This window comes from Pezoporus wallicus, unplaced genomic scaffold, assembly GCF_028554395.1.
Source record: "Pezoporus wallicus isolate ANWC-B61680 ecotype Strahan unplaced genomic scaffold, APGP_CSIRO_Pwel_v1 scaffold_3294, whole genome shotgun sequence".
NCBI lineage: Eukaryota > Metazoa > Chordata > Aves > Psittaciformes > Psittacidae > Pezoporus > Pezoporus wallicus.
In genome coordinates this window covers 10,440,553-10,467,035 of record NW_026635478.1, presented here as the reverse complement: position 1 = coordinate 10,467,035, position 26,483 = coordinate 10,440,553, and the positions used below count along the sequence as shown (strand labels likewise).

Sequence of the window (26,483 nt, the reverse complement as noted above, 5' to 3'; positions counted from 1 at the left end):
TGTGTCCCATCTTGGGAAAAAACAAACAAAGCACTAATCAGCAGCAAAATTCCCCACACTGGGGTGACTGAGAGGGAGGCAGGGACCTCCACTACTTGGTGCTGCTGCAGACGCTGCACAGGCTGTAACCTCAGTATTTATTTAAGCTAAATAGTGCAGTATTGTCATCAATTTACAATGCAAGTTGTCTTTTCTGGGACTCTTGAGCTCACCTTTGTCCTTTATCTTGGGTGACATGATTTAGTGCAAGGTGTCCCTGCCCATGGCAGCGGGGGTCGAACTAGATGATCTTAAGGTCCTTTCCAATCCAAACCATTCTATGATTCTATGATCTTTTACAAGACTTGCCACCGTAGAGGAGAAGATTTGCAGTGTGTTAGTACCATAACAGCTGAAGTGAAAACAGGATTAAAGCAGGCTGGGATGATAGGTTTTCTGTATCAGCAAGGTATTTGGATGGGATCCCCAAATGTCTTGCTTTTTTAATACCTTTTTTTGTTTGCAGTGAAGGAAGATCACTAGGCTCTTCCCCAGAAACTCAGCTGTGTGATAGTCCAGTGTAAGTATCATAATCAGAAATGTTTAGGGAACATATTTAGATGTGATTGTCAACTTGAACCCCCCTATCCCCACCCATTTTACATACACATGTAAGCTGGCGAATGAAGTTGCTAAGCCACTGGCCATCATATTTGAGAAATCATGGCAGTCAGGGGAAGTTCCTGACGACTGGAAAAAGGGAAATATAACCCCCATTTTCAAGAAGGGGAAAATGGATGACCCGGGGAATTACAGACCAGTCAGTCTCACCTCTGTGCCTGGCAAAATCTTGGAGCACATTCTCCTGGAAGGCATGCTAAGGCACATGAAAATCAACAAGGTGCTTGGTGACAGCCAGCATGGCTTCACTAAGGGGAAATCCTGCCTGACCAATTTGGTGGCCTTCTATGATGGGGCTACAGAACTGATGGACAGGGATAGAGCAGTTGATGTCATCTACCAGGACTTGTGTAAAACGTTCGACACTGTCCCACACGACATCCTTGTCTCTAAATTGAAGAGACATCAATTTGATAGGTGGACCACTCGGTGGATAAAGAACTGGCTGGATGGCCTCACACAAAGAGTTGTGGTCAATGGCTCAATGTCCAGCTGGAGACCAGTAACGAGTGGCGTCCCTCAGGGATCGGTGTTGGGACCAGTCTTGTTCAACATCTTTGTCGCTGACATGGACAGTGGGATTGAGTGTGCCCTCAGCAAGTTTGCTGATTGTGATGTGGAGGTTCTTACAGTATCTCATCATATTGCATGGGCTCTGATTAGTGCATTGATTGCCTTAATTCAATTTTGGTTTTAGTATATCTCATCATGTATTATAATGCTTTCTTTAAAGCTGATTCCTGAAAGTGTGTTTATGTTTGCAAATTCAATTCCAGTAACTTGGTTTTTGTGTTGTTTCAGAACTTCTTCGCTGCAGAAGTCCAGCAGTCTGAGCAGTTTGAGAAAAGAGATATCTGAAGCGGTTGGTTGGTCTCTTACTTCCTCCCATCCCTGCAGAAATAGGAGTGATGTCTCTTGTGACAGTGACCCTGTGGACACTCTGTTGCCACCTTCTGAGAAATTCTGAGTCAGAGTAGGACTCCTCATGTCACTTGTTAGCAATGGTCTCATACATGTGACATTATCCAGATTTTATTAAAGGAGAAAATCTGTTCGTGAAAACACAGGAGCTTTTTTGATTTTTACTTGAGACATTTACTGAAGACTCTCTTGTTGTGTTTTTCCTCAGATAATGAGGTTGGGTTTTTTTAGTTGATAGGTTTTTCTGATTTCATACAAGAGGAAAGTAAGTCCCACTACCACTTCCTACCTCTGTTTAAAGCAAACGGTTTTGGAAGGCTGTGGAAATTAATGCATGTACAGTCTGGGATGATTACATTTTAAATGATCAGGAACAAAAAAATACTGAGCCTTTGTATGTCTGGTGATAGCTTCAGTTTAGGTCTCTTGAAGAGATCAAAATCAGCTAACCTCTAACAATGTTACTAAATCAGGGCAATTCCTGTGCTCTTTTTTGACAGCCTGAATTTTTTTAAAGCTCCCGAGTTCCCTGATACCCAAACTGCTGAGCTGTGCCTTACAGCTCAGGAGGGATGTTGACAGGACTGAAAATGTAACCAGAACTTGCTGATGACAGCTGGAGTTCATGGGTTAGGGTTTTTTTGTTCATTTGGACAGCCAAGGAGTGGAGGCTGTAGATGTTTTATCTGCTTGGCTTCTGCCCTGATTCCAGCTATTTCCACTAGTGCCTTAACAGACTGCATGTTGCTAATTAAGTACAGAGCTAATCCTTTACAAAGTAAAGCAAGGCAACCATATTTTCATGTCAGCTCACTGACCTCAAAGAAAGCAAGAATTAATCTGTGTGAAATACAGCTCTGAAGAGGTTTATTTTGGGAGAGGAAAAATAGGCAAGGAAGGGTATTACAGTCAGAATTTAACTCAGGGTAACGAATGCTGGTTATAAACCATGACTTTTTAAATGTTTTTATTAATCTTTTCCAAACAGGACAGAGACTCTGCACAGAAGCCAACAGAGGTAATGTGTGTGCGTGTATATGGAGAAGCACGCAGTGAGCAAGTGTTGAAAAGCTCAGTTTGTGAAATTGTGGCATGCAGTTCCAGAGGGGGAATAGCAGACCTGCAGACAAGATAGCGAGGAGTATATGATGGTTGTCACCATCCCTTCAGTGTCAGGCATATAGTGTCTCACACATTCTTGTCTTCTCACACATGGATTATCTTTCAGTCTGGTTGAGCATAAGGTTGCCATCTAAGCTAATGTTTCCCCCACATATTCTACCACTAGATAACTAGCAAAGTTAACTATTAAGTATTTTACTGAGCCTGTAATTACCTTTGATTAGTGTCTCTTTAAAAAACTTTGGCTTTACAGATTGTTTTCTGTGACTAGCAACTGCGGTCTGAAAAAGGCTGTCATTGCAGAACGGTTACCCTGGAGTTACCACATGACCATAGTTTGCATGCAACAATTATTACCTATAAAAAGATCCAAGCAAAAATGACATACCTCTTGTAGGGTCAATACTGTATCGATTCAGCAAGAGCCAAAGGGTAATATTTGGATTGTGAATGGGTTTGCTCCCTCCTTCTTTTAAAGAGACAGTTGAAGTGTGTCTGATGTCAAGTCCTGGTATTTATACTGCCTGCTTGGACATAGTCAATCAATCCCTTAATTCTGATATTGCAGAGCAGTGATAGACAGAAAGAGTTGTCTGGCACTTGGCAGAGAACCAATATACTGTGGGTATCTCCTCTCTTTCTTTTGTTTCCCACTGCTCCTACATCTAGCAGTGAGGGAGACAGAAAGCCTAGAAAGCTGAAAAAGTTCAAAGCCTTCCAGGACAGTATTTTTGCCTTGTCCATACTTGTAAGCCAGCCTTGCAGAAATTGAGAAACATCTTTAAAAAGGCATGTTACTCTTAGAAAGTAGTGATAGTAATCTTGGCTCCTGAACATATTGAAATGAAGATCTTGTTTATGTTTTCCTTTATGGCTTTTACATTCTGTTTTCTTGTAATAAGAAATGAGAGGGACTCTTCAGAATATCTGTAGGCAGTCATTTTGCAGTCTTTCTCAAAAGACCTTTAGCAATTTCTGATACTGAATCTTTTATCCCTAACTTGAGCAGGTTAAACCTCCTGTGGAAGGTAATAATTTTGCAACCCTCCCTCCAAAGTCTCCTTCTCATGGTGGCACAGGCGACGAGGATAGTTTTGGTACCCGTAAAGCCAGATCTTCGTTTGGACGAGGCTTTTTCAAGATAAAAAATAACAAGAGGACTGCAAGTGCCCCCAATCTGGGTAGGTATCATGCACCTGCATGCAAATTCTGTGTATTTTGAACAATCTTAATAAGTTCTGTAACTGTAAGAAGCCTTAGTCTCACTGTGACTTGGTGGCACTTTTCTCAGTAGAAGGTTTGGAAAATATCAAACAGCAACAAAAAAAAACCCTCACTGATGTAATGAAGTATTTGATCTGTTTCAGCCTTGCTGTTGTATCTCTCCTGGGACCTTGTAGTGGATTGATGCTGTTTTGAAATGCTAGCTGTCTGGCAGTAGTTCACACATGGGATTTGTGGTCTTTTTTTTCTCCTGGCTAAATCCTCAGTTTATCTTTCAGTAGATTTTCAGATGTACAGAAATGAGGCAGCAGCCTCAGTTTTCCTCTTTATGTGTATTTAAGCAGCCTTGCAAAAGCGATGGTGACAACAGGAACAGGATTGACAAGTTATTCAAGCTCACCTGGAATGGAGGGGAGGTTGTTTTGTTGTTGTCATTTGATGATATTTACACTTAACAAAGAAATAAACAAAATGTTCTGCTTAATGCTGGAGTCATTGTTGCCACCAAATGAAAAGCTACATGCATTCACTGCACTGCTATAGTAGTCTTCCGCTGTTCCAGTATCAAGTGAGTCGGTGCATCAGATCTATTGCCATTCATGTAAAGTTTTCGGCTTTATCTTGCATGAGATATAGGAATTTATCGCTATCTTTCAGAAACCCAAAGGGGTATACCTTCTGCTTTGTTGAGCAGAAAAGTGTCTTGTTCTTACCTACTCAAAGAAAATTTTAGACTTTTTTTGGAAAGAAATAACATCCCTACACGTTTATTATATGTTACCCGTATTTGCCTGTGACATAGCACTGAAACTTGCTAGCTTACTTGGAATGCATGTACAGTCTATTCTGAGGGTTAGGCTCTTAGCTTTGGTTTATTTCATGTGTGCATTTGTGTAATTGTGTGTTTCATCCTGAAATTGTCTAACAAAGTGGAGTACTTGTGACTGTTCATAAAGGACTGGGAGATGGACCATCTAGATCAGGGTCCTGTAAATCTGAGTAAATTATGTATATTATCCACATTTCAGTGCTTTTGAAATCTGTAAAGCTGGTGTCCAGATACTTGGCCATGTCATGAGAGCCCGTGTGAGTCACATGCCCCATGTGTCATGGAGCAAGTGACCTCCCTGCACCAAAGTGACTGCGGTGCTCTTACCCTCTCCACGGTAGAGCTCCACTGCATTTCTTTTTTTAAAAAGGGGATTAACAGTGAATTGGTAATCCTAATCTCTGTGTGAATTCAGCGTTGCGTGTGGCGCATGTGTCTCATGTACTCCCCTCCTTTTGTCTTGTATTTTGCTGATGTACGTTTTGAACTGTGTTTTACCTTGTCCCTCTGCGTGTTCTCTCCCGTTGTGCTGCGTGTGGTTATGTGCGTTGTTTGGATATCTGAAGATCGCAGTCGAAGTGCAAGTGCACCTACTTTAGGTATAGTAGTCCTGCATGTCTACCTGTACCAGCGCTGTGTTGTGACTGCTGCTAACAGCTGGTTATGGCCACACACTTTTCAAACAAGAACTAGACACCAGAGCTCTGCATTGAAATTTTTGTCCATCGCTAAAAGGAGTTTTCATGTAACATCTGCCCTCTGCTAAAAGTCAGCTGTGCCATTTCGCAGTAACTGCTACTAATGAGAGATTGCGGGTTAATTTGCAGAGACCTTTGCTGTAACTTTGAGCACAAAGTTACCCACAGACAAAGTAGTAGGTGAGAATCTGTGATGTTTAAGTACCAGAGGCACCTTTGTGCTTTCATCTGTCCTGGAGAGAGCTTAAAGGGTTGCGAAGCAGGGAATGAGGTATATTTCCCAGGTGTTCACTGTGGGGAGTGCTGGGGAGTAGGATACGTAATTCTTCTTCTAAGATGCAGTTATTTATTATATAATAAACAAATGAGAAATAATTAGGGCAAATTGGATTGAGCCATTCACATAGGAAAAACCAGTCTAGTGATGTGAGTGTTCCCTGGGTGGTTGTGGCAAAGGCAGGTAAGACTTGCAGGGTCCCACCTTAGCAAGCAGAGTTGTCATACAGCCACACAGTGTGCCCCTTGCTGATGAAGAGACCATCAGCCTTCTTGGTTTCCCATGTGGCCCATTAAATGTCGAGTGTTCTGTGGGGTTGTGTCAGTGTGTGGAAGGGAGTCAGGTACAAGGAGCAAATATTGCAATACCCGCAAATCTCTGCTACTAATGCACCCAACCTTGTCCTAGTATTCTCTGTCTAGAAAGCTGTTCAGTTGTACTTTTTCTAAGCTAGCACTTTTTCTTCTACAAGTAAAGCAAAAATCACACATGCAGAAGCCTGGTTTGGCATTAGTGCTGTCCCTCACTGGCAGGTGTTCAACAGTGATCAGACCAGAGTGCCCATAAATAATCTTCTGTGCAACCTTGTTGCCTCACTTCAAGGTTTAACATCTAAAGCATTAGTGGAAAATGGGACATGTTCAAATGTATTCGGACTGAATCATCTAAACTTTGCCCAGCTGGCAAAGCCTGCAGTTTCTTGCCATTTGTGGCACGTTGCAGCCACCTCAGTGTTAATTCTGTGGCTTGAGACTACGTGTCCCAGCAATATATGCTCTGCCTTGATTCACATAACTTGTTTAGTTTCCTCCTGGAAGCCTAAGAGTCCATTTCAAAACCAAATACTGGTCATCTAACTAAACAGCTGTGTTAAAACATGGTAAAAACGGTTACAGGTCTGACTGTCAGCCTGCTGCAGGCTGCCTTGCCATAGCTGCTTCATCTGAACAGGCTCATGCTGTCACTGCTTCCCAGCAAATAAATGGCATAAACTCCACATGGTAGTTTAATTCAGCTATCTGGCAGTTGCTGGCACATCTCTGCTTATGTAGCCTAGTAGATACTGCAGTTATTTTAAATGATCTTAAAATAATTTTCTTCTTTGTAAGTTTGGCTTTTGTGACATCTTCCCTTTTGGGGACAGGAGCCCTCAAGTTTGTTGTCATAGAAAACAACAGCTACACATCAAAGAGCTAATGTTTTTAGAGTGGGTGGTAATGTGTAGGGTCTCTAATCAGAGAGGCTTTGTGCATCACTCAAGATCAAGTTCAAAAAGAGCCTAAATTCTATGGTGTTTCTCTGCAGAGGAACAAAATGTTCCACAGTTTGCAGAAATGAGAGGAAAAGGGCCCTCCTGCTCCTGGGACAGGAGTTGTTTGTTGCTGGAATTTCCTTGATGGGGAACTTATGGAATACTGCAGGTTATTAGGAAAGATGCCTGCAGGGAAATTATTTATTTTTCTGTGCTTTGGGGACTCCTGGTTTGGTTCCCTGCCATGGCACTGAATTATTTCTGGAGATCCATGTGCTTTGGCTGTGTCTGTGAAAGGACTGTAGGAGCACTCCCCGAGAAGAGTAAACTCCAGACTTAATTCACTGATTGATTCACAAGGTGTTTTTTTACCATCTTGGATGCAAGGCACTTAACTAGTGCAGAGCCTTGCCTTGGAGTGTTCCCAAGTCAGGCCTTTGAAGGAGGAACGCATGTTGATTCTCCTGGATTTTCCCATCCCTCTCTGGCCTAGATCCTTAACGTGGTGGCTCTCAATAAGTTTAGCAAGAGCTGTTCCTGAGTTCAGGAGTGTGTCTGTCCAGTGCTTCTTGAGTGGGTCTTCATGGGGCTATTGTTTTCTGACAGCTGAAACGGAGAAGGGATCTGCAGATAACTTGGATCTGGCTGGCTTGCCTCCTTGCGCAAAAGAAGCAGATAGTCTACAGATGACACCATCTTCTCCGGATTCCAGGAAAAAGGCCAGGGGAATCAAGAGGTTATTTGGGAAGTAAGTAAAAGATGAGAAATTACTATTCTCCAGAGACAGGGTTTGCACAGGGGTTTGCTGGGAACACATCTTCCCTTTTTCCCCTCTCCAGTGCATGGCTCCATAGTTTACTGTCTCCAGTGCAGGAGCCAGTATGGCATTTGACAGCAGGTAGAAGAAGAGCTACAAACCCCGAGTAGGAGATCTTCACTACGTTGGTTGCAGTAGTAGCAGCATGCCTTTTCCTTAGCCAAATGTGAATATGCTTTCTTCCATTTAAACTAGACTCAAAAGAAGCCAGTCTACCACCTTCAACCCAGATGACATGTCCGAGACGGAGTTCAAAAGAGGAGGGACAAGAGCAACTGCAGGGCCACGACTGGGCTGGTCTCGAGACCTGGGGCAGTCTCACAAGTAAGACAAGTGGTGCAAAGCATGCTGGTGCTTGCCTTCCCAGCAGCTCTGATTGAGCATGGGACCTAAAGGAGAAGCGCAGTGATGAAATGAAATGAAATGTTTCCTCTCATGACAGACAGAAACAGGCAGATCTAGGCTGTGTCCTCCTTTCAGAGATGATCTTTGTAGGCTTGAGGTTGTTTGCTGGGTGGTGGGGTCCTGCTGCAGAGTGGAGCCTTCCTTGCTCATGGCTTCAGAGTAGTACAGTTATGAGGCCATCTGAAGCAGGGCATGAGCCCTCACATGGCAATGACAGATATTCCTCTGGTATGTTTTCTGGTGCATTTTGGGGGGGTTAAAGGCTAATGTGGAAAATCATGATCTCAATTCAGGGTTTTAGTTGCACAAGGCAGCAAAGGGGTTGTTTACAGTAGTATATATAGACTGTGCTTATTGTGGTAGTGGCAGGCGATCAGCAATAATCAGCACTTCATGGCGCTAACAGTTCAGAATCATAGAATAGAACAGTAGAATGGTTTGGGTTGGAAGGGACCTTAAAAGATCACCTAGTTCCAGCTGCCTGCCACAGACAAGGACACCTTCCACTAGACCACGTTGCTCAAAGCCCCATCCAAGCTGTCCTTGAATAGAGACACCCTCTTCTTTGTGAGACTCACAAAGAAGCTGACCACAATGCATGTTCTTCCCCAGAGATTGTCCCAGTTCCCACAAAATACTAATATATTAGGCTTAGGTTTGGGGTTTATCATTATGTATGAGAATAGGAGATTTGAGGCATGGGATTAATCAGTCTTTTTTTTGGTAAAATCTTCTGTAGTGAGCTGGACATGCCATTCGCAAAGTGGACAAAGGAGCAGGTTTGCAACTGGCTCCAGGACCAAGGGCTAGGCTCTTACATAAGTAATGGCAGACACTGGATACTGTCTGGGCAGACACTTCTGCAAGCTTCTCAGCAGGATCTGGAAAAGGTGAGACATGTTGGAATCACAAAACCATTGCTATTTCTGTGCATGTAAATCATGTCTGTAAGGTGCGCCCAGGAAAAATAAAAATAAAACAAGATGAGGTTTTAAAATATTGTCATCTGCAGTGATGCCAGATATGTCTCTTTTTAGTTGAATTGCAATTCTCTGTAATTAAACTAATAATTAAATGTGATTTAACTTCATTAAGCATGGACATACCAGTTGGCTATGCCACCTTCTAAAAATATGCACATGAGAGTGCTTCATTATCATATGGGTTTGTAGCCTTGATTCATTAGCAGTCATGTGTGGTGCAGTTATTTTATGCCTGTGTGAGAAGGGTGTAAAAAGCTGCTGGTTTGGTCTGATTGTATTTTCTGCCCATTTTGCACAGAGGAATAAGGATTTGTTACACACAAGGCAGTCAGTCTCTTTGTCTTAAATCATTGCAAAGTTGTCTTTTTTCTGAAATTAGAAACAGGAGAAAAAATTGATGCAGTTTATACTTTGAATTCACAGTACTCACTAACATGTGAATTTTCAGCTTTTAAAAAGGTCACTCACCAAATAGCCGGTTTTCTCAGTCAGGCAGTGGGATAATTCAGAGTTGTAGTTACAACACAGCTGGAGTAAGAAAAGTGTGATATGCACATAGTGACATGTAATGGTGTTATCAGAGGTGGCATTGACTAGCAAGCACTGGTGGAAGTGTATATGGGATTGAAGAGGTCCTAGAATGGCTGCACTTGCAACTAAACTATAGAAGGTGTTATGCATTTGGAAGCATTAATTTTAGTGATTTGTGGGGCTTTCATATGCTCTTAACTAAATAAATCTCTTAAGCTTACCTGCCTAAGGGGGGGGGGGGAAGGAAGTAGTCCCATCAAGCATTTTTCTGAATGCTAATATGGTCTATAGTGTGGGATTTTTTTTAACCTGGTATGAGAATATTATGGCCAATGTTTTTGTGCAGTTTGGAATCCACCGTATTTTGAAATCAGCCCACCACAGTGAGCGGGCCTTTCGCTAATGCTGAACATGTGCTAAATGATGCTGATACTCAGCAAATAGAAAATACACCTGCCAAGTCACCAGCAAGTGTTGTGTGCAGTGTCTCTGAAACCACTTATGATTAAGCAGAGGGAGAAATAAAATACAGTATTGTCTCTAGATTTGTTGTTTTCCTTCCATTCACAGGAGCTTGGGATAAAGCACCCATTGCATCGGAAGAAGCTTCAGCTTGCTCTGCAGGCACTTGGATCTGAAGAGGAAAACAATCATGGAAAATTGGATTACCACTGGGTTACCAGTAAGATTTTATTACATGCTGAAGCAGCAGCTTAGGGGTTCCTAATCATAGCTAACTTGGGGCCCAAAGGACGAGAACTTGGCTACCACACTAGTGTGTCTGTCTCTGCCTTAGGGTGGCTGGATGACATTGGCCTCCCCCAGTATAAGACCCAGTTTGATGAAGGAAAGGTGGATGGCCGAATGCTCCATTACATGAGTGTGGTAAGTACATTGCTTTTCTTTTTTCTGATATCTTATTCAAGTTCTTAGTTCCACTCTGCTTTTATGCACACGGGTGTACCTCCAGATAGCTCACTAAAGACCAGGTGAGACTAGAGAGACCCTGTTGTCACTGAGCCTATTGTTGCAACTGCAGAGATATTAAATTCACATAACACCCTCCAACCTCTCCGTCCCAACCTTCATGTTCCTCCTGGACTGGACACTGGAACAGGTTGCCCAAGGAAGGTGTAGATGCCCCATCCCTGGCAGTGTTCAAGGCCAAGTTGGGTGGGGCTTTGAGCAACCTGGTCTAGTGGAAGCTCTGGGGGCTGGAGGGCGTTGGAACTAGATGGTCTTTTAAGGTCCCTTCCAACACAAAACCCTTTCTGTGATTCTGTGAATGGTTCATAAATCAGGTCTTCAAATTTTCTGGATGATCGTAGGGAGAATGCTGAGGAAGGTCAGAGCGTCAGAGGCATTGCTACTGCTACAATGATAAACCAGAATGCCATATTTGTCTGTGTGCTTCACTGCAGTGTTTAAAGGACCCTTTGAAACTGCAGTAGGTGTCCTGTGTTAAGCTAATGCTAATAATCTGTAACCTATGGAAAACAGAAGGCCTGATACTGCTGCTCACCTGCAGGTATTTCCTATATTATTTCCAGCTTTAAAGATACTATCTTACGGTGGAAAAGCAAACATAGTAAGCAAGAGCCCAGACCCACACATAAGAAATGGGGGATCTTGTGCTGAACATTTGCGTGTGACACTGATGTGCTCAGGCAGTGTTAGTAAGTACACAGAAGTGCAGATTCTGTGGTCACAGTTCATGCAGCTGGGCCTTTGCTGTTCAGGTTGTTATTAATTAGTAGCAGCAGGTGGATTTTTTTTCTTCAGTGAGCAAACATTCAGTCTACTTACCTATTCATGTGGGTGCTTAAGTGGAAAAAACCCAAGCCATTTCCTTTGAAGAAGACTCTAGTTTTAAGAGTCAACTTGTTTGAAAACAAGCTACATTTAATAGCTTTTGCATTATGTATTTCAAAAAGCTTAGCACCAGCGTCAGCATCCCACTTTACTGCTGGTCAGGTAAAGCCAACCCAGCAGGTTTCCTTTGTGTAAGGTCTCGGCTAAGACGAGATAAGACCTTTTTTCTTCTCTGGAGACAGAAATGCAAACTAAGCATCGCTAATACTAATTCCTTCTCTATGACAAAGAAGAAATCAGTCGCACTCTTGTTCTTTCGTAAGCCATGCCATGGACAGACTGAAAGTTACCTTTTTATGCAGTATTTGCATATATTTTGTCTAGGCTTTGCAATAGCACTGGGAGAAAGCCTAAGGTTGCTCAATCTCGTTCTCCTCCTGTAAGGCAGCGCTGCTGAGGAACTGCACCCTCTGCCCAGGACTGACGTGTCTCACCTACCTGGCATGGCTATGCTGTTGAGTCCATTTTGGTCAAATGTTAAATCCTCACTGCTTATATAGTGTGGGGTTTGGGGTTTGTACACTAGTATAAAATAGTAGAGCTTGGTCTTGTGTTAGGAGACATTACTACTACTGTATTAACTGAATGAGAATGAGTGTGGGTTAAGATGCAGTATAGGCTGTAATGGTAGGGAACTTTTAGTATTCAACAGTCGGTTTTTCTTGTGTTAAAAAAGGAAAGAAAAATAATAGGTTGACAGTGAAGGCATGTAGCATGCATATTCTGACCAAATAGAGTCCAGTATTCATAGCACATAAGTAATACTAAAACATACTAAGCCAGGTTAGCCCTGACACAAGGATGTATAAATGTATCAAGTCAGCCAACTTGTATCCAACTTGTATGGAGAATTGGACTTCTGAGGCACTTCATGTGTGTGCAGTAGTGCCTGTGCAAGGTAGGACCTACCATGACAGTGAGCTGGGGCAAAGGCGACTTAAACTGAGCTTCTCTGCAGCCTGGGTATGGTCACCCTTTCCATCGTTCCATCATTTGTGACAAGCATTTATGAAAGATTTAGCATTTGCAGTTGTGGGAGACCAACCTGGCACACCTTCTTCTTTTTCTCTGTTTTCATTCTAACCATACAGAATGCCTCAATTTTCAGGGTAATTTATTGGTTTCGGTTAAACTTTTAGCTGGGTATTTGTGGTATTAATACTTTTGGCAGGATTAAATGCAGATGCCAGGTGAGTCTGATGCCCTGTGTTTGGAAAGCTGTCCTGGTTCTAAATGGATGGCTGAGGGTGTGTCATCTTACCCTCTTCACTCCTTGTTACCCCAGTTTCCCTGCAGAGCTCTATACCCTATTGGGAAGACATCACCCAGGAGCTAGTACAGTGCAACATGGGAAGCTTTTCTTTTGGGACTGATGGTTTGACATTAATCACATGTCTCATATATTAAAATCTTAATCCAGAATATATCAATCAGATGTGTCTTTTTAAGCCAGGGTCTGAAGCACTCTTCTCCAGTTGGGTGCTGTTCCACAAATAAGTGTGTTTATGTTTGATTCTCCTTCCTCTTTGACAGGATGACTTGCTGTCCTTGAAAGTTGTCAGTGTCCTCCACCACCTCAGCATCAAGAGAGCCATTCAGGTTTTGAGAATAAATAACTTTGAGCCCAACTGCCTCCGCAGGAGGCCGTCTGATGAGGTACTGCCATAAGATGAAGCTGTGAAGAGGAATCCTCTAGGTTTTTATCCCCTGGTGTTTCTAGTTATTCCTGCTCTGCTCTCTCCTTCTGTCGCCTCCTTCCTATTTCATTCTATTTCATTTTCGCTTTCCTTTTTCTTATCTTGTTCTTCTGGTCTCATGCTCTGCCACTACTACCTGCAATACCACTTACTTTCCTCCACCTGCCATGGTCCCAGACTCATGTTTCCCTTGCCAAATCTCCCGCTTCTCTTCTTAACCAACAGCTGGCTGTTTTGGCTTAGTCTCAGATGTGTTGTCTGGAACATAAATCATTGTGAATTCAGTGCACTGTTCCCGTAAGTCTTGTGTAACTCTCTAGAATATTGATGGTTGTGTCAAAATGTTCTGTCTAAAAGGGGAAGTTTGGCCCTCTTACCAGACAGGAGACTACCATCAGTTTGTTTTGGAAGCTGGATAGAGCAATGGATGATGAAGCAACCCAGAAGCTTGGATTTAGATTCATGATGTGTATCTGCAAGAAAAGCACAGCAGCTCATGGAGCTAGCTAAATTTTCAGTTCTATTGGTAGAGATTGTGTGTAGTCCTAGTGCACAACAGGTGATCAAATGATGTGAAGCATAATACAGACCTGTCCGCTGTCCAGACCCATGGCCATATTGGTATTGCTTCAAGACAGCAATCCAGAAAGAGCTGGCTGTTTTTTTCTCAAGTGCAAAGTGGGCTTGAATTCATGAAGGGCAGGAGAGGTTTGTTTCAGTGAAGACTGGGGCTGGGACAGCTGAGATGGGAAGTCTCCTTAACTGCCTGCTTCTCCTGTTCACAGAATAATGTCACACCTTCCGAGGTCACCCAATGGACCAACCATCGCGTGATGGAGTGGTTACGCTCTGTTGATCTGGCAGAGTATGCACCTAACCTGCGGGGGAGCGGTGTGCATGGGGGACTGATGGTAAGGTTTTTTGGCTTGCTTGTTCCATTTTATTAAAAAAACACATGGCTGAGAATTGCAAGAGCAAAGTTCTGGTGTTATCTGTGCTGCACACTCTTTATCTTCTTATCCTGCTTAGTGAGAAGTCACTGTCAAGATGTAGTGCCTTTTTTCTTAACGGACATGACTGTCTTGGGCAGAATTAGCATGGGCAGCAATGGGTTTGATTGTGTGTATTCTCACAATTTAATTTGTGTATGGTATTCTCCACCCTCTGTCCTACAGTGCTGTACACTGCTATCTTGCTGTTAAACAGCCACTGTCTTCCTTCTTAGATCTGGTCCTAGACCTGGATATGTTCTTATTTTGTGAGGAAGGCTTGTTACTTCTGTAAAATTTACAATTTCAGTGTCAAACCAGGATTGGTTTTAATTATCATCACAAACTCCAGACAAGACTTACACTTGCAGAAGTTTGTTGTGGTGATTGAGAGGAATATCCCTACTCCAAACATTTTACATGTGTTTATTTTCCATGATTCCTCTAGCTATGTTTTCCCAAATTAAAGAGGACGGCAGGTAAACATTTTGTGGCAGCTTCACACATTATATGAGCTAAGGGTAGATTTATCTGTTCCTTTCTTCTTACCTGCCAACTTTTTTTCTATTGATAACTCAAGAAGGAAAGCCCGGAGGTAGCGTTTTATCAGTCCTTTAGTTAACTCTCTTTTCTCACTCTTTGTTGTGTCTTTCCTCTAATATACAAACAAAAACCACAAAGCAGTCTTAGGAAGTGACCAAGACAGGCCTGTCTGTTGGTGTACCTGAGACCTCATCACACAGTACTGGCTTCAGTTGGATTCTCTGCGATTTGATTAATAGGTTTTGGAGCCTCGTTTCAATGTAGAAACCATGGCACAGTTGCTGAACATCCCACCAAACAAAACACTACTGAGACGGCACTTGGCGACTCATTTCAACCTCCTTATTGGTCAGGAAGCCCAGCAGCAGAAACGTGAAGCCATGGAATCCCCAGACTACGTCCTCTTAACAGCCACTGCCAAAGTAAAGGTAAGTCAGTTGTTCTGGGTTGGTGCATGAGCTTCCAGGCAAGAATTTAGATCTCCATCGTGCTGGTTTTATCTGTGTTTGGAGAGCAGTTCAGTAAAATCTGGGAAAAGGGTCTGGATGCTAATGAAAGATGCATGAAAGCAAAACTCAACAGATCTGGATTTGACACTTGTTTGACATTCATGTTTGACACATGAATGCACCACACCTCAGCCTCTCACATGCACAGACAAGAGGTAGTACTGTTGTAGTTGTCCTTCTGTCTGTGCTGTAAGATGTCTTAGAAGGGAGACTGCCTCTTACTAGTTATATGCTCATGGTTTAATGCAGTGGGATTCTGATCTCATTGAGATCCTTAAATGGTGTTGTCTTAACAATTGTAGAATGAGGGGACAAATCTTGTTCTTTTAGATGCATTTAGCATGAAATACAGCTATTTAGAAGATCTTTATTTATTAGAGTACTGGGGTTTTGACCATTTTTGAAACACCAGTGCAGCAGTAAGAGATCTGTTAATTCTTTGCTGATTGTCAATTTTCTCTTCACTTGTAAGCCAAAGAAGCTTGCCTTCAGCAGTTTTGGAAGCCTGAGGAAGAAGAAGCAAGATGATGTGGAAGAGTATGTATGTCCTATGGAGCTGGGACGGGCATCTGGAAGTGGGTCAAAGAAGGGGTTTAAGCCTGGCCTGGATATCCGAGTATATGATGATGATGATTTGGACAGGCTGGAGCAGGTAAGCCAGTTCTGTCAGTCTGGAGTCCTTGACTGTGCTGTCAGGTTTGGTGGAAAACCTTGCTTTTGCCAGGGAGGCCTTCCTTTTGCTTTGGCCTGTGAAGGTGCTGGCTGCTTGCAGTCACACAGCATTACTAACAAAGTGTCTCTCAGCCCAGGGAGGTTCAAGCTGTGAATGCAGCGACTTTAGGACCTACTCTGGCATAACTCTTCTCTCCTGGTGGTGCACACTCCTCCCTTGCTCTGACCATTATTGCTGTAATCAAGCAGTTACATTATGTGCTGCACATAATTGCCACTCTGTCATGGCATACAATGAATTTATTATTGATTCAGTATTCACTGTTTTTTTTGTAGATGGAAGATTCAGAGGGAACAGTGAGGCAAATAGGAGTGTTTTCTGAAGGCATCAACAACTTGACAGTAAGGCTTAAAAGTGGGGTCTGTGGAATAAGATCTCTGTTTCTCTAAGATGGGTATAAACCCCTTGGCAGTCACTAGTATTAAATAGTGATGCTGTTTAATACAAATACACTAAGTACAACTTCTTTTTGCTGTTAGCGGCTCTGTCAAGCAGCTGAGTTTTGTAGTTTGGGGGCAGTTGCTTTGATCAATCTCAGCACGTGGCAGGCCTTGGTCTTTGGTTAGCCTACTGGTCTCAGAGGGCTAAAATATATACAGTGTAAATTATGGGTATAGTGAAGCCTCATCAAACTCGGGGTTAGTTGAGGTTCTCTGGGTTTTGTACACGGATGGAGGGGAAAAGAAAACTTGGTGCTGTAAGAAGATACTTGCCCATTGTGGCAGGAGGTTCTGCTGGCTGGTGGCCCATGGTTGCCAGCTCTCCTCACAGAATCACCACCCTCTGGCGAGGGCACAGGTCAGTGGTTTGCCCTTGGGTGGTGAGTGGCCAGCTGAGGATCGCAGCACATTTTCTGGGTGGAAGCCCAGCTCCAGCCTGTGCTCCCCGAGCCATTTAGGCCAGCAGGCAGCAGTGAGCTGGCTTTTCAGCAGCATGGGTGATAAATGTCCTCAGCAGAGCAAAGCAGCGGCTGGCAGGGCTGATGGTGGTGTTTGCTGCCAGGCACAGAACTGGACCATCCCAAGTGCCTGATTTCAGTTGTGGGGGCCTGAACCTTGACTTTTCCCTCCTTTCCCTTCTAGCACATGTTGAAGGAAGATGAAATGTTTAAAGACTTTGCAACTCGCTCTCCTAGCACCAGTATAACAGATGAGGACTCCAACGTGTGACAGTAACCACCAGGCACTGGCAAAGGCTCACTCACTTTCGTATGTGCAAGAAACGTCATCATTTACATGACGGGCAGCAGATCATGTACATTACATTGCTCTTGCTTCTGTTTCTTAGAAGTAACACTGGGGGCTGGAGAATTTAGGAAAACAAAAAGGTGCCTACTCTAAAGTTGCCATAAGAAACACCCTGACACTGGTGAATGGTAATTGTTTTTACTATATTTAATGTACAAACTGGTGATTATGTTTCAGAATGTTGCATTTAATTTTATGTGGTATAATAGTGCTCCTTTTGCTTATTCATGGCCTCAGATAATACTTTATATTGTTTCAAATTAACAGTTGTTAGGTAGAAGTATTGTGTCTGTAGATATCATTCACAAGCTTTTTCTACGCTCTCAGCTGAAAACAGATGTTCCTGCTCTTTTTGAAGTTCATTTGTTCAGCACAAATGCAGTTCTGCCCTTCCTACAGTATCCAATGTAGAATTTTAATCATCCATGCCCTGCATAAACCCCCCAGTTGCTCTTGACTATTGCTCTTATTTTTATACAGTTTTATAAAAAAAGAAAAAGGAAAAAAGAAGTATATGAAGTACATATAAAAGCAGAAATTTAGATTTTGTGAGAGAGAGTGATGGAAAGTTTGAGGTGTGGGGGAAGGGAGAGGGTTGTAAAAAAAATTATGCCAGTTTGCATACCAGCTGGTTACTGGAAAAGGCAGGCTGACCTTTGGAACTGTTTTCTCTCATTGCTTTTTACTTAAGTGCACAGTTCAGTGATCTTCCATTTGGGATGATGAAACAATTACAAAGCAGGTTTCTTCTAGCAGTGACTCTGCAGGAGCTGCACATTTTAAAACATCTTCTTTCTTGTTCCCAGCAGCAGTAGTTAGAGCATCCAAACAAGGTGATTAACACTTCTGTGCCATAAAAATTTCCTCTGCGTTGAGAGTACTCCCTGCATATGGAAGAGATATTTCTGTGCTGTGACTAACGTAAAGATGGTGTAGTTGCAAAAAAGTATAAAGTTATATAGAGAAATGTATAGGAAATATATTATTTCAGAATATTAAACCTAAGGTGGGACCTTTTCTCCAAAATTCAGCTATCAAAATCATTTTACCTTCCCAAAGCACAGCTCCTCTGCTTTTGAAGATCATCAGATTTTAATAACTAAGCCAGTGCAAATCTTTTGTCAGACTTTGGGTATTGCAAGGTGTCCTAGCCAAAAGCAAATGGCAGAAATGTAACTCTGTTTATTACAGCGGTCATTCGTACGGTGTTGAACATTGCATGTATTTTGTCACAATGGCATGAAGCTTCTTTGCTTTGTAAGGGCAAAAAAAGTACATCTGGAATTGTTCCCTGCGGTGGTGTGTTGCTGTACCAAGCGTTTGTGGCTTGTTTCGTCGCTCTCCTTGCTGGAAGTGAGGCTGTTCCCAACACATTGCTGACATGGTGCAAGGGGTGTCAGATCTGTGCTGACTTTGTGGGTGTCCATGAAACACTATTACCAAAGCTAGGAGAAGAAGAAAGGTTCTTACAGGGTTCAGGGTTCAAGGGCTTCCAGGGAGCTCCCATCATAGATTGGCATAGATTGGAGACACGCTCTAGCATTGTATTATTGTAATTTGATAAGCTGTTGCCAGCCTGGTTCTTTGAAGGATGTGCAGCACAGGCTATTATTTATGTAGCAAGATGAAAAACTTGATGTGGGCCAGTTGTGTTACACATAATATCAAGTGCTGCCATTTTCTCTTTAGTTATTGGAGCCAGGCATAATGTATACGTAAAATAGTTTGTGCTGCTTAACAGTTATCGACAAACAGATCCCAACTGAAGCTTTATTCAGTATTCCTGACGAATTCCTGTCTGTAAATAATTTGCTGACTGTTGATTATTCCTCTGCAGTCTTGGGGGTGTTTGAGCCATTTTATTCAGGCGAAAAGACCCCATTGTGGAACGCCTGCTCTCAGCTTTAGCGTGCAGATGCTTGGGATGGGAATTCAGGGCTCGCTTTCTGTGAATACTCTGTAATATGGTTATTACTCATGTGTAAGTTGAGCTTAAGACCCTGCTCTCCCAAATGCTGCAGCAGCACTGAGAAGACATGGTGCAGGCCTCTGAGCTAAAGTATTCCTCCAGGGTCGATCTCACTAGTGAATATGACTGAACGTTCACAGGAAAAAATAAGGGGACCCATTGACACAATATTATGTGCTGAAATAGGCACAAATAGTCTCTGATTTCTCTTCAATCCAGTGCTAGCCTATCAACAAAGGCAGATGATGGTTTAAGTAAGTCCAGTGTAAGCAGCATTCTGCTCCCAACAACCCCATTCCTGCATTCACCAGTTGGAAGTCAGGTCATCGCTTCAAAGCTGCCTGTCCTCTGAACCTTGGTTATTTTATGGGGCTGGAATATGAAAGCAAGTGATCAAGTCAGGAAGTTTATATGTGCATGTGCACACAATGATACTGTTGGGGTATTTAAATTTGTGTGTGTTTGAAGAGGGCAACATAACTATTGTGTATTGCCACGTAAAATCCAATAAAGTCTGTGGAAAATGCCAAGTGTTTCTGAAAGCTGGTTCCTTTTTAATATAATATCCTTTTTTTTCCTATTTTGTTTCCATAGGAAGCTTATTTTGTTCTATTTAAAAGACACAGGAGAGAAAGAGGGGCAAAATTGCACATTTTTGTGGATTCAGTTTGATTATCGATAGTGCCTGCAGAAGGATTCAGCTAACAGCTAAGAAATCAACTACCCTCAGTCTTTTTCCTTATTTCTGGAATCAGATTTGAACCATCTCAGGTTGTTTGCTATGGTGTGATGAGGAAGCGCTTTCTTGTTGCTTGGTGTGTGTACTCCTCAGGGAGTCCTCACAGGGTGCCAAAGGAAAGACCAGCTCTGGCCCTTCTACCTTTATACAGCTACTGTCTCTCTGGTCCCAGGTGTCGTTCCTGTCCCTGTGCCTTCACAGCTCTCATCAGTCATGGGAGCTCCAGCTACTGCATTGTGTTGCTGGGATGAAGGTATGTAGATCAAGGTTTTACCCAGCATAGCCCAGATAACAGACCAGAAAATGCAGGATCCCTCTCTTGCGACCTTAATTTCTGTGCTTTTCTTAACCAGCAGATGAACATTTCCTTGGGAACACTGAGGATAAACACTTTGAAACCTAGACTATAATAAACTGTTGTTGTCTGTTTTTTTACAGTAATGAGGAAAAGATAGATGTGTATCCATCAAGAGCCTATGGAAATTAAACGCAGCTTTTTTTCTGTTTGCTTAAATTACATACATGCCTCCAAACCTGAGGACTTATACAGGGCAGCCTGTTCCAGTGCTCTGCCACCCTCAGCATAAAGTTCTTCCTCATGCTGAGGTGAAACCTCTCGTGTTTCAGTTTATGGCCATTGCTCCGTGTGCACTGCCAGGGTACAACTATAGCAGCAGTTAATACTGGGATTCAGGCAACAGCCCATCAGAAAAGACCACTGTGTCATTTCAAGCACCCTGTGGAAGTCCTCAGGTTTGGATGCATGCATTTCTTGGAGTGATTAAAAGAAAAAGGTTGTTTCATGTCCAGGAAACACCCTGTGCCCATGAAAATGACTTCACTGTAATAGTCCTAGAAAGAGATCAAAGGCGATAAGATCAGTCTGGAATGAGATAGCATCAGCTAAAGGAATGGTGCCAGAATTAACAACAAGGAAACAAGCAAAGATGAATTCAGTAGGTGTGAAAGCCACTGGGCCTGTCAGGCTGGTTGCTGTTCAGTCAGCTGCAGAGACACACATAGGAGGAAGCCTGCCTGCCCTACAGAACAGCAGCGGGTTCACAGGGGCTCAGCTCTGCCACTGCCATGACCTTCAGCAGGAGGGTGGCAGGTTAACCATGTGCATGCTCAATAGGTCTGGCTGAACCCAGTGCCTACATAGCCTTTGATGGAATAAGAAGGGACTTCCCTGAGGTGGTCTGCCTATGGAAGTGACCTCCTGCATGGAAAATGGGCCAGAAGGTCTCACACAAGGACAGCCAGCAGAACAAGGCTGAAACTCATCATCTGTGAAGTCTTCAGCCGAGGTGTGGTCCATGTATCCCAAAGGCTGAAGAGCTACTTTGGATCCCCAGAGCAAATTCCAGCCAGCCACAAACACGCTGAGTGAGATTTTTGGTTAACTTCATCAGCTTCTGGCTGAAAAATGGGGTGGAGGAACGCATCACGACTAGCACAATGACCAAGCAGCAGTCTTCCCTGTTTGGGGTGGACTGGATCTGGACCCTGTCTGGAGCTGACAAGCAAATCAAACTTCAACTGGCCATGCAGGCTTTACAGCTGGCTGAGCTTTCCCATAGCTGAGGTGGTGGAGGATTGCTGCTGGGAAGCTGCACTGGCAGATGAGCACTTCCAGAACAGGAGTAGATTTGAGAAGCTGGTGGAGTTCTGCCGCCTGGTGGGACAGGACTGCCTGGGCTTGTTCATCGTATTTGGTGTGCCAGGGAAGCCCAAGGACATCCTAGGAGTCATGCTAGACAGCATTGCCAAGGAGGAGTAAAACTACCGCCTGTCGGGCAGGGATGAGCTATGGCAATTTGGCACCAGTGCTGACGGCTTCCTGCCCACAAAAGGCATGTTGGAAAACTGCCTTGGCACGAAAACTGGACTGAAGGAGGTGGGCAGCATTGTACATAAGCTTCCTGTAAACCACTGGGTACAGCAGTGGCACTCTGCACCCTGGCACCCTGGCTGCGTGGGGCTCAGCGCTGCCTCCAGCTTTTCTTCTCACACAACATTCCCTCCACCCCCTGAATTCCCACCTTCCCCTCCAACCATCACATTCCTTTGGCTCCTGCAGGAGCCAAGCTGAGTCAGTCTCTCCAGGTTTGAAACAACAGGACTCACCTGCCAGAAAAATGTGTTTATAGAAGGCAAGTCATTTTTACAGAACATTTTGTTCACCAGACATTAAGTGTTGGCTGGAGCCGGTGAAGGCTTTATCACCCTAAGCCTTTGGGCAGTCATGGTAGAGCTGACTCACAGCCTTTGGTGCCTCTGTGGCAAGTGTTTTTCTGTAACAGGAGGTTGAGTCTGTAATAAGATGGAATGGTCAAGATTTGCACCTAGCTTGAAGGACAATATCAGAGCTCAGAAGTGCTGGTTTGGAGGCGTGAGCTGGTTCCTAACTAAGAGGTAAAAGCCCTTCCTCTTAGAAATGGCTAGAAATGGGCTGTATGAGAAACCTATTGCCTGTCCCTTAATAGTAGATCAGTGCCAGGCTCTGGAGGGCTTCAGCACTGTGACTGAAAGGCAGGGGCAGGGTCAGTCCCAGCTGCAAGGCCTGTTCCTGCCGAGTGGCTGTGTGAGGGCAAGGAGTGGCTGAAGGCAGTGGCAGGTGCTACAGAAAACTTGGTTAAAAATCAACGAGTGCAGACAAAACCTGGCCCTGGAGATGCGGGTGGGAGTTTTCACTTCTCATGGCAGCAGCGGCAACTCCTCACCACACGTGGTAGAGAGCAGAAGTCTGGAGGAGGCAAAATCAGGTTGCTTTGAATTTGGTTTGAGTAGCTCAGTGGCTGGTTGCGTTTAGCAACTGATTTATTCCATTTCCCTCTGCTTTTAGTGGATAGAGTAAGACTTTGGGATTGCACCATTGTAATTACTTCTTTCAGCCACTGTTAGCCAGGGAAGGAAGACCTGATCAGTTGTCAAATTGGAAAACTCAACTTTGTAGTGGTCTGAATAGTCTGGTCACTGCAAAGCTCCTCTGCCTGTGGTTTTCTTGTAAGTTTAGTCCTTTTATTTAATAGAAAAAAAGTAATTTCAAAAGCTTATTCACATTTTATCCTCCCAGGGTGTGGGAGATGGAAGCGACAGCAGAGGTGCATTGGTGATTGATCACCCAAGGCGGAAGGCTGGGAGAAGGGTCTCTGTGTGGCTGAGGGCTAGGATGGGGAAGCTGCAGCAGCTGAGAAATAAAGGCTATTACTTAGACAGCTTTCCATAGCATAGGTGTGGATGCTGAAAGGTGAACTGAAATAAGCACATGTAGAACTGTGAGATTTTTGCCAAGTCCTAAATGTAGCTGGGTATGGAGAAGGGAGGCCTTTGGGGTTTAAAATAGTTCATTGCAAGACAGTTGTTTTTAAAGAGCTGCCATCACTGTGGTTTCTTTGTTTGTAGCAGGGGTTTGGTGGGGCAAAGGGGAAAGTTCTTTACATAGAAAACATGCATAGTTTTATGTAGACAACAGATAGTGGGAATATGTGCAATCAATCAGGAGAGTTGTATTGGTTTGGGGTTTGGGGTTTTTTTGCCTGTTTAAAGTAACAGCATAACCAGTGCTGCAGCAGGAGTGCTTGGTTTATAAAGAGCTTTAATTTTGCATTAAATTGATATCTTACTTGCAACTAGGATGTGTCTCTTAAGCTATTCAGTTCTGCAGGAATACTGTTTCTCTGAAAACTGGTTGGGCATTTTCCTTTGGATGTTTTGCATGCTTTTTTTGGTATTGGAAGAGGAAAATCAAAGTGTCTGGACTATGTAGAGTTCCAACTATGGCAGTTACACACTGGGGCAGGTGCTAATGTGATTCATGTTCTTTGAAGCATCCCTGGTACCTTGGGGACATCATGCAGGCTTGGTCTTTCTCCTGGGAGCCAGGGTACATTGCCCAGGCAGCACTACACTCTTCACCCTGTGGGTTTTGGATCAGGAGCCCGGGCCCTCAGCAATGGTGGAAACTAGCCCGGGCTCTGTATCATGGCTGCTAATGGTGAAGATGATACACAACCAAGTATTTAACAACATAACCTTGACAATGTTCATTTATTCAGCCAAGCTGCAGTCTCAGCTCATGTGAGTCACAGCCATACCATGTGCTTCTGTAACCACACACACTGATTTACCAGGCAAGGTGCTGACCTCAGGCAGTTTAATCCCATCATAATTTGTATAATAAGGTTGGTTAGTAAAACCAAAGTGAAGGGGTTGGGTCATGTTGTTGTTGTTTTTCCTTTAGGCATCATTTGCTAATGTATAGTTTCGTATAATGTATAGTTTACATAGTTTAGACTGTAATTGAGCTCAAGATCTCATGGAAGCATAGCTCAAGTGAAGAAAGGCTACCAGAAGAGGATACTTGCAGTGCTGCTGCTGTTGGCTGGTGAGCTTAGCCAGGTAGGTCTTCATAATAAGAAACAGTAGAACACCTCACCCCATCCTTTTTAAAGAAACTTTAAGAAGCATGATTAGCTTATCACAGGATGCAGATAGCCACCCCACCCGGGTCCACCAGGAGTTTCCAACTCAAGCAGAGAAGATCTGGGCCCCTGGTGCCAGGGTTTTATTACTCCAGATAGTGGCTGGCACAAACCTCCCTTCCCTTCCTGTGGCAAAAGGTGCAGCATGGTCTGCATACCCCAAGCTGTGTGAACACTGCCTGGCACAGGCCTTCATCTATAGCCATCCTAGCCCTCAGCCACACAGAGTTCCGAGCCTTCCGCCTTGAATGATCCATCACCAGTGCACTTCTGCTGTCTCTTCCATCTCCCACACCCTGGGAGGATAAAACCTGCATTCCCTCCTGCCCAGACATTTCCCTTCTGCTGCTGCAAGGACTCTAGTTTCTATGGTTAGCTCAGGAAACTGAAGTAAGCTCCATAAGCCGTTAAGTGAAGGGGACCCATCTCTGGTGAAGCCAAAGCAGCAGCAGCAGCCCTTCTCATCCTGTTTCTCTCAGGAAGCTTTCCACAAAATGCCTCTCATGTGGAAGGTTTCCGTTTCCCCTGCTGCTTTGTAACACACACCTTAGTGATACCTTTCCTGTCAGAAAACTGGAGGAACACTCGTCTTTTCTGTAAGAGAGATGAACTGGCTCGAAGAAAATAACTAAGTATGCAAGCCCAGCTTTTACCACTGACTTGTTTAGATGCTCTAGTGCAGGACCATAAGCAAAAGGGACTGTGACACAGTTTTGTTTCAGTAGATTATATAAAATCCCTCTTTTTATTTATTAAAAGAGCCTCATGTTCACAAGGAAGATGTACAAAACAAAGGCAAAAAGAGGAGATTGGAGCGATAGGGAGAAAAACTGAGACAACTTACTCTTTGACTTGCCATCCAAATACAGCTGCTTCCATCACACTCAAAACAGAGGAAGAGAGAAGCACTTGAGTAAACAAATCAAATGGGCTTTCTGTTTCCTTTTTTTGAACCTTCCCTTTCTAGTGTTTTACAATTATAGTTGGTCTCTTACAAGGTTAAAGACGATGTGCTCAGTAACACAGAGGTGACTACCTGCAAGATACTTTATTTCTTACACAGATGGGAAAGAAAAGGCAGTAGTTGAATAAGCAGAGTAAGTAACACAAAATAGTTGAGACGTGATCAGTTACAGTTATTTTTTCACAAGAAAACTGATGAGGAAAATCTGTGTGTATCCCACAATGATGTAAATCAGCAGCAAGATAATTTCTCTTGTATTTCTGTTGCCTCCTAAGAAGGGACTGAAACTTACTTGAGTATGAACTTTGGAACACAGTATTTATTAAAGAACAAGTTTCAGAAGTACACAGCAAAAATTCAAGACTTCAGAGGCAAGCGTCTAATTAATAAAACTAGGAACAGTATTATCCATTTGAGGTTCCTTAAATTAACTGTAGTATCTTTTTCTCTTCTTAATTCATGCTTAAAATTAACCTTTTAACTGCACAGTACCCATCTGTCGTACAGGCACAAAAGAAAACCTGGCAAGCTAGAACCTCAAATACCTACCCGAATCTTTAACAAAATGGTATTACACACCAACACTTAGCAGCTAACTAGCACCCACAAGACTTCATATCTGACTAAACATCCTTTCAATCACTGATTTCATCACAAGAATATGGTTTTTAGTTTCATAGGTTCCTTCTTTGCAGGACAGCTCTAATCTCAGCAGCATCTCCATTACTTAGAAGTGGAAGGTTCCGCACACAAGATGCCTTAAGTTTCCTAAAGACTAGGGGAAAAGCTGCTGTAAAAGAAGTATATTAAAATAAAAAATCAGAGCTATAGTAAACAGCATGTAAGAAACAGGTTTAGGTTCAGTGAGACATTTGACTTTGCTGTCAGTTTGGTGACTTAAGGCTGTTCCCATGCATCCTTACCAAGCAAAACCCTTTGGAGCTTTGCCTGAGCAAACCACGCAGGTGAGTCCGCCAGCTGTATGCATATCACATCTGAGGCTGCCCCACCTGCTGAA

The 26,483-nt window shown here is 43.3% G+C and overlaps 2 protein-coding genes across 21 annotated transcripts in view; both read left to right on the top strand.

The window, feature by feature from the left end:
* Positions 1–19,808, top strand: part of PPFIBP1 (PPFIA binding protein 1) — a 112,230-nt gene extending 92,422 nt beyond the window's left edge. For 13 of the 20 annotated variants that reach the window (XM_057427675.1, XM_057427648.1, XM_057427612.1 and 10 more), the window contains 16 exons: positions 506–559; positions 1,462–1,522; positions 2,570–2,599; positions 3,713–3,884; positions 5,323–5,355; positions 7,590–7,731; positions 7,996–8,124; positions 8,945–9,095; positions 10,290–10,401; positions 10,516–10,604; positions 13,125–13,247; positions 14,074–14,199; positions 15,060–15,248; positions 15,802–15,981; positions 16,338–16,403; positions 17,145–19,808. In XM_057427675.1, the coding sequence (XP_057283658.1) occupies positions 506–559; positions 1,462–1,522; positions 2,570–2,599; positions 3,713–3,884; positions 5,323–5,355; positions 7,590–7,731; positions 7,996–8,124; positions 8,945–9,095; positions 10,290–10,401; positions 10,516–10,604; positions 13,125–13,247; positions 14,074–14,199; positions 15,060–15,248; positions 15,802–15,981; positions 16,338–16,403; positions 17,145–17,231 (1,744 nt within the window). In that variant the 3' untranslated portion in view covers positions 17,232–19,808. The remainder of the gene's footprint in view (positions 1–505; positions 560–1,461; positions 1,523–2,569; positions 2,600–3,712; positions 3,885–5,322; positions 5,356–7,589; positions 7,732–7,995; positions 8,125–8,944; positions 9,096–10,289; positions 10,402–10,515; positions 10,605–13,124; positions 13,248–14,073; positions 14,200–15,059; positions 15,249–15,801; positions 15,982–16,337; positions 16,404–17,144) is intronic. The other 7 variants (XM_057427632.1, XM_057427724.1, XM_057427745.1 and 4 more) reach the window with 2 other exon arrangements.
* Positions 19,809–21,247: 1,439 nt separating this feature from the next.
* On the top strand, positions 21,248–21,944 carry REP15 (RAB15 effector protein). Its single transcript, XM_057424440.1, is given in 5 exon segments — positions 21,248–21,297; positions 21,299–21,364; positions 21,366–21,407; positions 21,409–21,588; positions 21,590–21,944. Coding segments are annotated over 5 exon segments (546 nt in total). The 3' UTR covers positions 21,798–21,944.
* The last annotated feature ends 4,539 nt before the right edge of the window (positions 21,945–26,483 follow it).